The sequence below is a fragment of the Cyprinodon variegatus genome, unplaced genomic scaffold (assembly GCF_000732505.1).
Source record: "Cyprinodon variegatus isolate N-32 unplaced genomic scaffold, C_variegatus-1.0 Scaffold24, whole genome shotgun sequence".
Lineage (NCBI taxonomy): Eukaryota > Metazoa > Chordata > Actinopteri > Cyprinodontiformes > Cyprinodontidae > Cyprinodon > Cyprinodon variegatus.
In genome coordinates this window covers 1,323,277-1,334,903 of record NW_015150477.1, presented here as the reverse complement: position 1 = coordinate 1,334,903, position 11,627 = coordinate 1,323,277, and the positions used below count along the sequence as shown (strand labels likewise).

Here is an 11,627-nt window from a genome sequence, read left to right as displayed (position 1 = left end):
GATATCGGATATCGGCCAAAATCCCAATATCATGCATCCCTAGTTTCATATGCCTCATACTCATTGCCATGAACTAGCAGAACAGGGAGCAGATACACAACAAAAAAATGTGCTATAAAAGGATCCTAATAATTAACATTTAGAGGTTAACATTTTTTTTCTCATATGCACAAATTTTACTTTACAATGTTCTATTTATGAAGAGGACACCGACTTCTTTTCAGCATATTTTTACTGTGGGGTTTAGTGCTGAATTGGTTTAGAAAGGAAACTTGTTTCTCAGGACTAGGGTTGTGTTGATTATCGCTGCGTCCAATATAAGAGTCACCTCTGATTGCACAATTATTTCACTCTCTGTTTAGGGCTGGACAATATCTCAGTATCGATATATATTGCAATGTAATTTTATGCTATTACAGTGATATGACATTTTAGCTTTATGCATTTTGTTTATAAAGGAAATGTTTATGAAATGTATATTTTAGGAGTTTAAAAAACGCGGCAGCATGAGCATTTTTTGGCATTTTTTTCTGTCTTTCTGAGGCCTTTATTTTGTTTTTTATCAATACTTTGCCTTGTCAACCGAAAATGATGTGAGTTTTGGCCTTACTGTTAATTAGAGGGGTCATTTAGAGTTATTTAGTCCATTTTACTCTCTATTCTCTATTAGATCTATACAGTAAATATATTTGTACTTCTGATGGCATGTCATCAGAGTTTCACTACTCTGCGGAGTAATTTAAAATGAAAATATGTACACAATGGAGAAAATGTTAATAGGTACTCAAGAGTGAAAAATAAACCAGCTCTACTCCATTTTAAAGCTCGAGTTGTTGAACACACTACAGACCTACCATCTGTATCAGATAGAAATATTATTTTTCACTGCTTTAAAGGCTAAAATCCTGCATCATTACAGAAGATGACAGAAGACATCAAACACAAAACCCTGTAAAGCTAAGCCCCTAAATATTCATACTACTGGGTTATTTATATTTTAACATTTTACAGCTTAGGTTTTCATCAAACTTGGTTTCAAAAATTAATTGTTTAAAATATTTCGGACCTTTCTCTTCGTTCTCTTGTTATCATTAGAGCCCCGCCCCTTAGGCTGATTGTGGGTTACTAAAGTAAAAAGTGCACCCCTCTGTGCTCATGATGCCCGCTGCCAAAAAATACCCCACAACACCTGGCGCCATGGCAACCAGCACCTGTTCCCCTAATTAGAGGGACAGCGGTGGGAGAGGAGAGGAAGAAGTTAATGAAACACTAATCTGGTCCAATCAAACGCTCCGTCATCTGCCTGCCTCCCACCATTGAAGCACCAGGTCGCCATGATGGCCACCTTAGGGATACCCCCCCCACTACATAAAACAAACAGGAGGGAGCAGACAGAGGGGACACCGGGAGGGGGGTATTGTTTCTGGACAGAGAGGCGTTAAGAGATGAGGCTCCCTGTGCACAGCAGCTGGAGAGGCTCCAGGTCGCACCAGCTGCTCCGCTCTTGTTTACAGGCCTCCAACTGCTGCAGGTCCTCATGCTGAACAGAGCCTCTGATATTAGCTGCTCTCATTCAATCTCTGTTACAGAAATTGCTAACAATTGCCCAAATAGTTGGACTAAATCAGCTTGTAAGCAGTAATCCACAATAGAGTCAATTTTTTACAGTTATAGGAGATAAATATTGTGGGAAACTGTGAATTACATCCATATGAATCCTGTTTTTGCAGATTTGAATTGGATATCTACATTGAATAGCCTTCCTCTGTTTGTTGTTCCATCTTTAAAAATAAACTTGACCATTTTCCTAACCTTCTTGAACTTTTCTTTTTCTCTCCAGGGAACTTTAAAGGGATGTGTAAACAAATAGACCACTTTCCGGAGGAAACTGATTACGAAGCAGACCCATCTGAGTACTTCTTACGTGAGTATCAGTTTCTTTTTTCCTCCTCCATCCTCCTCGATGTTTGTCCCACTTTTCTTGTTTGTTTTTCGCTCAGACAGCCGCTTGTTGCCAGTATAGCTGCAGCTCTTTGCCCATGTGTCAGTTCTGTCTCTGCCTGCTTTTAGTGCGGTGCCGGCCAGACCGAGCCTTGCCAAGCGGCTCATCTGTTTTTACTGCTCGGCTGTGTGTAACATAACGTGCAGAGTTACAGTCAGCTGTGTACCCTGTAAACACAGCCCATCGATTTCTGCTCCCGTTTTCTTTGTGCAAGCAAGAAAGAGATGCTTGTCGGAGTCATTTGTTTTACAAATCCTAAAAATAACAGCAGTTACTTTCAGCTCATGAAGTACTAAAGCTATTGTAGTAGGATTAAATGTAGTTTTTTCTTTTAAAGCTTCTTCTATTTTGAATTAGATTTATTTAGAGGCAGACTGTATTTGGAAATATCAGCAAGAAGGAAAGAATGTTTCTGAATCCATATTTTCTTCCTGTAAAATTGTTCAGCAACATCTCATAGCTAATATTTTTATAATTTTGGGAGTGTTAGCCAAGTGGGTTAGAGCAGTCTGCTTGTTGTCTGAGAAGATCGCAAGTCCCTGGTTTGATCCCCAGAACCTCCACACTACCTGGGTGCCACACAATGGCAGCCCACTGCTCCTCGAGAGATGTAGAGAGTGAATTTCCATTGTGGGACAGTAAAGGGATTTACAATTTAGACATTTATTATTCTCTAGTTTAAACTGTTTAGTATAAAGTTTCTTATAGATAATTTAAATATTTGAGGTATTTGTATAGATCAGTGGCTGAGTGCTGCACAGATCCACATATCCTACAACTTTAATGGCTCAGATTGACCCAGTTAGTATCATTTGTGTGAGCTGAAGTATTTGTCCCACCTTGCAAATTACACCGCTTTCATTTTATTATTATTTTTTTTTTCTTCAAATCTGACTCCTTTTAAACATTTTAATCACCTAAAGCACCATGTTTTGGCACCTGGACTCTGGAATCAACTTTAACTACATCTCCCACCTGTAACTGAACTGTGCCCCTTTAAATCAAATATCAAGATTTTTTTACTCCAAAAGGCTTTTTTTACTCTAAAATATGTAGTGACGTATCTGGGCTTTTTTTTTTTTTTTTTCTTTCTTGTATAAGCTGCTGTAACATTTGTGTAAACTGATTTTGTGAAGAGCTTTGGTCACAGACATTGTTTTTGTGTATCGTTCTGTATAAATCAATTTATGGATGCTAAATGGTTTGTGCCATCCTTGGTGAGAACGACTACCATATAACCTATTGCGTCTTTCTCATTTCTGTTTTTATTTTAGCTTTATTCAATGGTTTTCTAGAATTAAGGGTTTGTTTAGTGTTAAGCCTTATCATGGATGGATCTGAATCCATACATTGACTGGACCACTTCAAAACCTTCATTATATTATTTTAACCTTTTAGAGGTGTCTTTGCCATTGCGGGTTTGGATCAGTTCCTTCCTGTTTAGTTCAAATATTCTTGGGTTTAAATTTTATAAATTCTCCCTCAGGAGTTTCCACTAGAGAGCAGAATTTATGGTTCTGGCAATTAAAGCAATTCGTCCAGGTCTTGCAGCGTCAAAGCAGACCTGGACTGACCTTGTACTCCTTTTGCATCAGTTGTAATGAGACCTTTACCTTCAAGATTGTTTCTTTTTGTTTTGTCAGTCTAATAATTTCAGCCGATGATCAAGATGTTTTTGGTCAATATAAGACAGGTATTTTAATCAAAAGTAGCCTTAGCTTTGGAGCAAAAACATGATTTCCATTTTTTACCTACATGTTGAATTTTGAGCAGTGACGATAACTGATAGCCTCAGTAAACTATGAATTCATCTTTGTTTCTCTGCTTATTAATTCTACTTAACAACAGTTAGAGAAGGCTTATGAAAAAGAGAATGTATAAATCTAAATGTTTCCTCTATGTTTTTGACTATTTTTCCTGTTAACTCATATTCTGCCTTCAGCAGGCTCTGCAAAGTAAAAACTCTGCCGCATTCATGCATTTATTAGCTTGGTTCCTGACCAGCAGATTGTATTACTATCTGCTATTATCAACAGAGATGGCAAAAGTACTCACTTTCCGTTCTTGAGTAAAAGTACAGATACTTGTGTTAAAAAATACTCTGGTAAAAGTGGAAGTACTGATTAAACTTCTTTACTCAAGTAAAAGTAACAAAGTACAGGCTTGTAAATGTACTTAAAGTATAAAAGTAAAAGTAGAAACCACTTTTTTCATGCCGTTGCCTACATTTTAAATGGATGTCTGCCAATAGGACTAGATCTCTGTTGTGTTCATTTTCAATCATCTCGTCGTCCATGCTACTATGCTAACGCCACCGCCACCAAGCTGCAATGATTTGCCGCCAATGAATACCGCCGAATCTGTCGATTCATCTTGTAGTGGTGCGTCAAATGCAACGTAGATTCCCATCCAATTAGATTGAATTTGGTATTGATGACCTGAAAAATAATAACGGTAACTCCATTGAAATGATTCAAAACTAAAGTAACGAGCCAATTTTTTAAAATGTAAGGAGTAGAAAGTACAGATATTTGTGTAAAAATGTAAGGAGTAGAAGTAAAAAGTCGCCATAAAAATAAGTAGTAAAGTAAAAATATCAGAAAAATCTACTTGAGTACAGTAACGAAGTATTTGTACTTCGTTACTTCCCATCTCTGATTATCAACAATGGGTAATTCACACTAATGTAGGTGTGCATTACAGCCTGAACCACACCTGCACACAGACTAATGCAGCAGTCTCTAAGCTCTTTCCTCGCTTTATCCCGTTTATACAAAACGTTAGTCGTGAAACACCAAACTGCATGAAAGTTTCAGCTTTTATCACTTTGTTTATTCACACTAAAGAGTTTAAATATGTCTTTAAAGAGCAAGCACCATTTAGTTAAAAGTTCTCTGGAAAGTTAAATCCACTCATCAATGCCCACTAGAGTCAAACTTGAGATGTTTCTGCAGCCCTGTTTGTAAAAACTGTTGTATTTGTTTGACACAGAGCAATTTTACTAAAATTAATTTACTATTAGATCCAGATGTACACAAAGCCTTGTAAATGCATTTACTAGAAAAGCAGATATAGTGACTCATTCTTCACTCACTGATGATTTAATATCAGTTTTTGCTTTAATATAATAAAAAAAAAAAAACATAAAAAGTGCTGGTTAATTCTACGGGGAATAAAGAAATTTGACTATCATACAGGCTGTTGTACCTGAAATCAGATCAGTGAAATATGTGCATTGCTCACTTTTTAAGGAATTTTTTCCCTTCAGGCATTTTATTCCTTTTTAGGATGTAAGCGTTCATTAGCATAATGAAACTTAAGCTTATTGATTCAACTTTATTTAAAGGAAAACAAAAATCTTGCATCCTGAGAGTATTTTCATCTTTAGATATTACTCTTGTCACGTTACTCGATAATGTCTGAAGTCGCTGCAGACCTCTGTCTACCCCTCGCTGCTGCAGCATTCAGTGATCAGAACGAGTCAGTCTGATCATCTCCAACTGCAGGGGACAGCCGTGGAGGCCTCTCTGAGGGCTGAGCCGTGCGTGCCAGTGCTGGAGATAAACCCAGCCAATTAGGCTGCGTTTGACTCAGCGCTCTGAGCGTTTGTTCCAGTCCGTCTGTGCAATGGAGAAGGGTTATGATAACAGCTCTGGTAATGGTTCTAACTATGCCAGAGCTTTGGTGATAGAAGATCGGAGTCATAATGAGGCAACCGTCAAGCCCTCAGACCCCTGCTGCTCGTCTGGGTGCGCGTGTTCTTTGAGTGCATGTCAACCTCTACGCATGCTGCAATTGGAAAAGGCCGCACTCCTCCCAGCGGCTTGCCAATTAGGACACTCACATCCATAAATATTTCAGCCTCGTTCTTATATAGGTCAGGCCTCTCTTGATTGCTGTCTTTCTCTGCATTCCTTCACACTCACACCCGTACTACTGCATGTCAGAAGTCGTACCGTGCTTACAGTCATCGCTGCTGTGATGCATCACAGTGTACCGGTTCAGAAGTCTTCTTTTTCCTCGGGTGCACCATGAGGTCACAGGAGGATGGTGCATCTTGTCTGGTTACATCTGCAAACAGTGCTCTCACTGACCCACCTGGTATTTCTATAATGAGGAGTTGCATGCAGCGTCTGGGTGGACAGAGAAAATCTGCTCCAAAATACAGGCAAAATGCTCGAGTTACACAACATAAAAATGTCACTTCAGGTGAAGACCCGCCGGAAATGACATCACCGAGGAGCTCGCTGGCCCCAAAATCAAGCAGCCACGCTGCTGACATCATCAGAAAGCGTGACGAGGAGGAGAGAGATTTTTGATGATGCGGTTGCCGAGCAGAAAAACACACAAATCCTGACTTAATTCAGCTACCCAAGCAAACGCTGATGTGCCGTCCTCATGCCAACATCCACACACTGGCGAATGCATCCCAACACACAGCTGCTGTGTGTGGCGAGTGCGCTCAGCTCCCCCAGCAGCTAGGCAGTTTGCATATCCACGCTGGGTTATATAAGCCAGCTGAGGCACACTGAAGCGCCAGTGGGTTTTTAGATCATGCCGTGTTGGAGCCTCCATCATCCGCTGCTCTATTGGGCGCTAAGCAGCTGAGAGAAGATAAAAGACGGGAAGAAAACGCCCAGTTATGCAATCAGCTAATACTATAACTGGCAGACATTCAACGACTAACAGAGACACAGGAACCAGGTGAGGCCAAGTTGGTCTGAGTTTCCTTGACTTGAGGTCTTTATTTAATTTAATTTAGGACAATAAAAAAAACATGAGATGACATTAATCCAATATTTTTTTCATTAATTAATTGAATTTGTTATAAAGTCCATTTATATAAATATGTTCTACAATATTCCCTTATAGCAGATGTGACATAAATAGTTTATTACACACAGACATCTCCAAGTTGACAGATGAAACCTGGACATCCACTGTGGAGTAAAGACCTAGGTGCTATTGTTGAACCAAGAGCTTCAGCCATTTATCAAACAGACTGGAGGCGCAGCATTGCTTTAACTCGACAGCTGTGCATAGATGCATCCTTTACCCTTGGAGAGTCGCTGAGCATGATAGACAAGTCCACATGTATTTTGTGGTTCTGTACAGTAGAAGGCTTATAACTGCGTCCCTTGAGGCATTTTATCCAGAGTGTTGGTAGAGTATCGGATGTCAATGTCATAGGCCATATGCAGTGAAAAGTATTTCTCCCCACAAAGATTTTTTACTTTTTCTTGCTTTTTTCTCATAGTTAAATCTTTACAATTTCCTAACTAGGCAAGACAAGGCAAGGCAAATTTATTTGTATAGCACAATTCAGTACAAAGACAATGCAAAGTGCTTTACATGATTAAAATATGGGAAAATAAAAAAGAATCAAAGCAAGAAGGAAAAAAATAAAATAAAAAATGCAGAAAAGAAAGAACAATAAAAACAGTTGGACTAAAGAAAATACAAAAGTTAAACTAATGATGTTTCAGTTGAACTGTTTAACTAGAACAGTCGAAGGCAATCCTAAATCCTAAACTAGAGACTCTTACTTAGATATAACTTATAACTTTTACTACTTGGGAGGTATTCTAACAGTCCTTTATTCAGTTAATACCCAATATTTACTTTATAGATGCATTATCATTTTCACAGTTTAACTTTAAGTCAGAACGAACCATTTCAGTTTAAGAGGTTTGGATTAGCAGAATTATCTGTATTTGTTAAAAATTTTAATAAAATGGGAATGATGAGAACGTTTTGTCTTTGTATAAATGTATAAATTTACTATTTACATACATTATTGTTGCTATTTAAACAAGAAGAAAAGACACCAGCCTTCATACTGGTTCAGTGGGTGGCCAGGTCATGTGTCTCGTTATGTGGTGTAAAATGTGCAATGCAAACGCCAAATACCTTGTAAGGCTGAAGATGGTAATAAAGTGCCGATGTTTAGAATGAAGAATTTGAACGCTATTAAGAGAGGGAGAAGCCATTACTTCAAAACTAGAATCCTTTTTATACCTTTAGTAAGAGCCGGGCCCCATATGAGTTGATCATCACCCCCTGTCTGGAGCACTTGCCTTATAACAAGATTTGCAGCTTTTTTAGGTTTACTTGCAAAATTTGTGTTTTATGCTTCCTTTATTTGTTTGCAGCAGGTTTTTAGTTTGCATCTATTTTTTGTGATTACAGCATTTCTCCATGGCAGCGGTTTTGTTTTGCATGTATGTGTTTGTGTGTTTATGTTTTACTCTCAAATTTTGTATTTGACTAATTTCTGTGTTTACAGGACTTTTTGAATTTGCTGTGATTTTACGCATTTTCCTTTGCACCTATCATAAATACAGTGATGCACCAAAAAGGGCATAATGACCAAAAAATTGTAAATAAAAGTATGCATAAGAAAAAAATCAGTTCTTGATCTGAATTACAAACTTAAAGCATGGTTTAACCCTTTAATGCCAAATTTTTCATATTTGATACATACGGTTTCTGAAATGTTTTGCATCTGACACCTTTTGCATAATTTAATGGTAAAAACTTTGCTCAAAATCCTATTGTACACAATCAGATATACCTGATAACAGCCAGTAGAAAACTACACAAAAAATAATCTTGATACTGTTTTTTCTTTTTACATATTTTGTTAAAAGGGTAAATAAGGAATTCAAACCAAAAAAAGTAATTTTCTTTTATGTTTTATTCTTGGATCAGGTTTTAAAGGGTTAAGTACCCTTTACCGTACCATTTACTGTTTTATTTTTACGAATTATTTAACAGATTCTTATATGTTACTTTAATTACACGGCAACTGTTCTAAATAATATGTAAAACATACATTTTTTAGATGTTACCTATTGCACCTTCAAATTGAAATATTAAATCAATATTAAAATAACATATTTTGGAGTAACAATCAAAAAACTTTTTTTGAAGTCATGGTAACCACTATTGCTTCATGACGAAGCGATATTAGGTTCAAATCCCGACTGAGGTAGTTTTGATGTAAAGTTTCCATATTCTCTCCATGCAAACGTCGACTATCTTTCAGTCTTCTGGTTTCCATCTATAATCCAAAAATTATTTTTATCTTAATTACAGTTTCTTAACCACCCTTAGGTGTGACGATGTGCTTGAAAGCTTGCTATGTCACCTCTTGCCTGTTTTACGTGGATGGATGACTAAACAGTATTGATTTATGGCAAAGCAACGGGTCCGCACTGTGGCCTGCAGCTATGTGGTCTCTGAACATGAACTCCATTTTTTGAATAACTGACACGGAAAATTTCTATCTGCACTGTTAGCTGTCTGCCAACTTTCTCTGTCTCTTTGCTCCTACATCTGTTGTCTCCATATCATGCTGTTTACATGAGCTGATCTGAGAGTGTTCTGTGACATTAATGAGGCCCTTGTCACCCTCTGGCCTCTCGGGATACTGGACGCTGGCCTGAGCTGGCTTTGTTGTCGCCCGATAAAATCAATGGGTCTGGGGCAATGGCTTGTAGGGCAGAGCAGAGAGGGATACTGTATCAGCTTCCAGAGTAGCACAGTTAGGCTGGTAGATAACAATATGATTTGTTAATTCTCAGCAGAAGAGTTTACTGCCCCAGCATTGGAGGTGCCACCTCTCATATATCAACAATTAAGGAACCCATTGACTGATACATAAAAACACGGCATATAGATGAGGGCCCAGTTGGTAAAAGCCAGTCATTTTCGTCCTGATTGACCGACTGAACACCAGCCCTCTAATTTGATCTGTTATTAAAGGGGAATAAATAGGCAGCACGGCTTGTAAAACACAGAGCTGAGGGAGTGCCTTCTCATAATAAACAGAGATTAGACGGTAAAGAACAAGCTGCATTATACTGTAGTGTCATTGGGCTCATTCACGGATGCACATTTCTGCAGCAGCCGTGTCCTTTTTATCTGCAAACAAGATTCAGGTGTGACAACCTACCGGCTGCCTTTTTTTTCCAAAAGGTAATCAAAGTTGTTTAGGAATTGCATGACAGAGAGGAAACAGATCCATATGCAGGCAAAAGCAGGATAATGAGCAACTGTAAGTAAATATATAATGTACAGTTTAAAGAATAAAACAAACTGAATTAAAGTAACTATATTGGGCTTTCAGGTTACAAATAGACATCCTTTCATTTACTCTAGCTTGGATCAATCATATGAGATAATCACTATGCTTTCACTCAGTCTTCTTTGATTTCAGGTCAACACCAGCACCTCCTAAGCCTTCTCATGTCATTTTTGACATAATTTAGAGCTTTGAAGCAGTGCTTTTTTTTAAAAGTTTTTACGGCACTAGTGGTTAGTTTTTTTGGACAGTAGGCTGACAGGAAAGGAGGTATTAGAGAGGGGGAGAGACAGGCGGCAAAGAACCTGGCCATTAGTAGCCATATCGAGGACTAAGGCCTTCGTACATGGGTCGTGTGCACTAACCACTGTTCCACCGAAGCACGCCCGAAGCAGCACTATATGCGTTTTACAGTAAAGTAGCTCTGTCATGATTTTATCAAGAGCTCGGACCCACATGCAGAGAAACCAATTCAGAGAGACCAGGGAACATTTTTAACAGGTTTATTGAGGAGATAATGCAGAATGTAGTGTTGCTCTGAACACTGCTCAACCGGAACTGGAAAGAGAAGGGAGGACACTGCGGTTAGTTCAGGCTCAGTGGGAAATTTGACTCCTGAACTTGAAGAGAAGAATTAGGTTGCCACTTGGATTTCCTGCGGTACTTGAACAGGTTGGTGTGGAGATGAATCCCTTGCTCAGTGTGTAGCTCAAACGATCCATTGGAAGAAAGTGAATCGAAACCTCCAGTTTGAATCCCCAACTCAGTTTGAAGCTCAGATGATCCTTCCAGGGAGAGAAGGTCCGAAAACACCCAGTTTGCAGGAAGACTTCCTGTCGAGAGGCAAAGACAAAAAATAACTTGGTTAGAACTCAGGTTGACAAAACTCAGTTTGACTCAGTAAAAAACTCAGCTTGGCTAGAGTACCCAAAACTGGCAAACACTCTGGCGTCGAGGTAGTGGCAGTCTGCAGCTTAAGAGCACTCCATTAACGAGGTAAACCTCCGCAGATGTGTGAGGAGGCGGACCAGAACCAGGCGCCTCCTGGTGGAGGAAGGGAGACAAACACAAAAACACAAACCACACAGACAGGAATCCTAACAAGCTCAGCTAAAGGAGACAGAGGCTTCCATGTGATCAGGTGATATGTAGAGAAGAAAAAAAAGTTATTTCAAGATCAAATAAATGCTGGGACCATACAGAAAATAAAAGGACAAGTCTTAAGTTTTGACTTAGAAAATGTGTTGGACCCACTCCACTGTTCATAGGACTCCTTGATCTCTGTAAAATGATCTTTCATTTCATGCTGCAGTAAGTGAATAACAGATGACCCAACAGCATGTTTTGTTGCTGCCCCGCGAAACGTGTAATAGCTGCTACTACTCTGTCACCTCTGTCAAATCAACTAAAATAAACAATGAAAAATGTCTCTGAAAACCGGACTGAAACAAGCCTACACTCCTGAGCATGACTTCTTAAAAGAATAGCTGCAGGTTATAATGGTTGCATTCGTCCTTGTCCAGGAAAGGCTAACAAACA

General features: G+C 38.8%; 1 protein-coding gene across 1 annotated transcript in view; it reads left to right on the top strand.

Annotated features, from left to right (window-relative positions):
* The window catches only part of LOC107096624 (voltage-dependent calcium channel gamma-2 subunit-like), a 107,841-nt gene that overhangs the window by 76,976 nt on the left and 19,238 nt on the right, over positions 1 to 11,627 (top strand). The window contains exon 2 of the mRNA XM_015393361.1: positions 1,841 to 1,924. Coding sequence (XP_015248847.1) covers positions 1,841 to 1,924 — 84 coding nt within the window. The remainder of the gene's footprint in view (positions 1 to 1,840; positions 1,925 to 11,627) is intronic.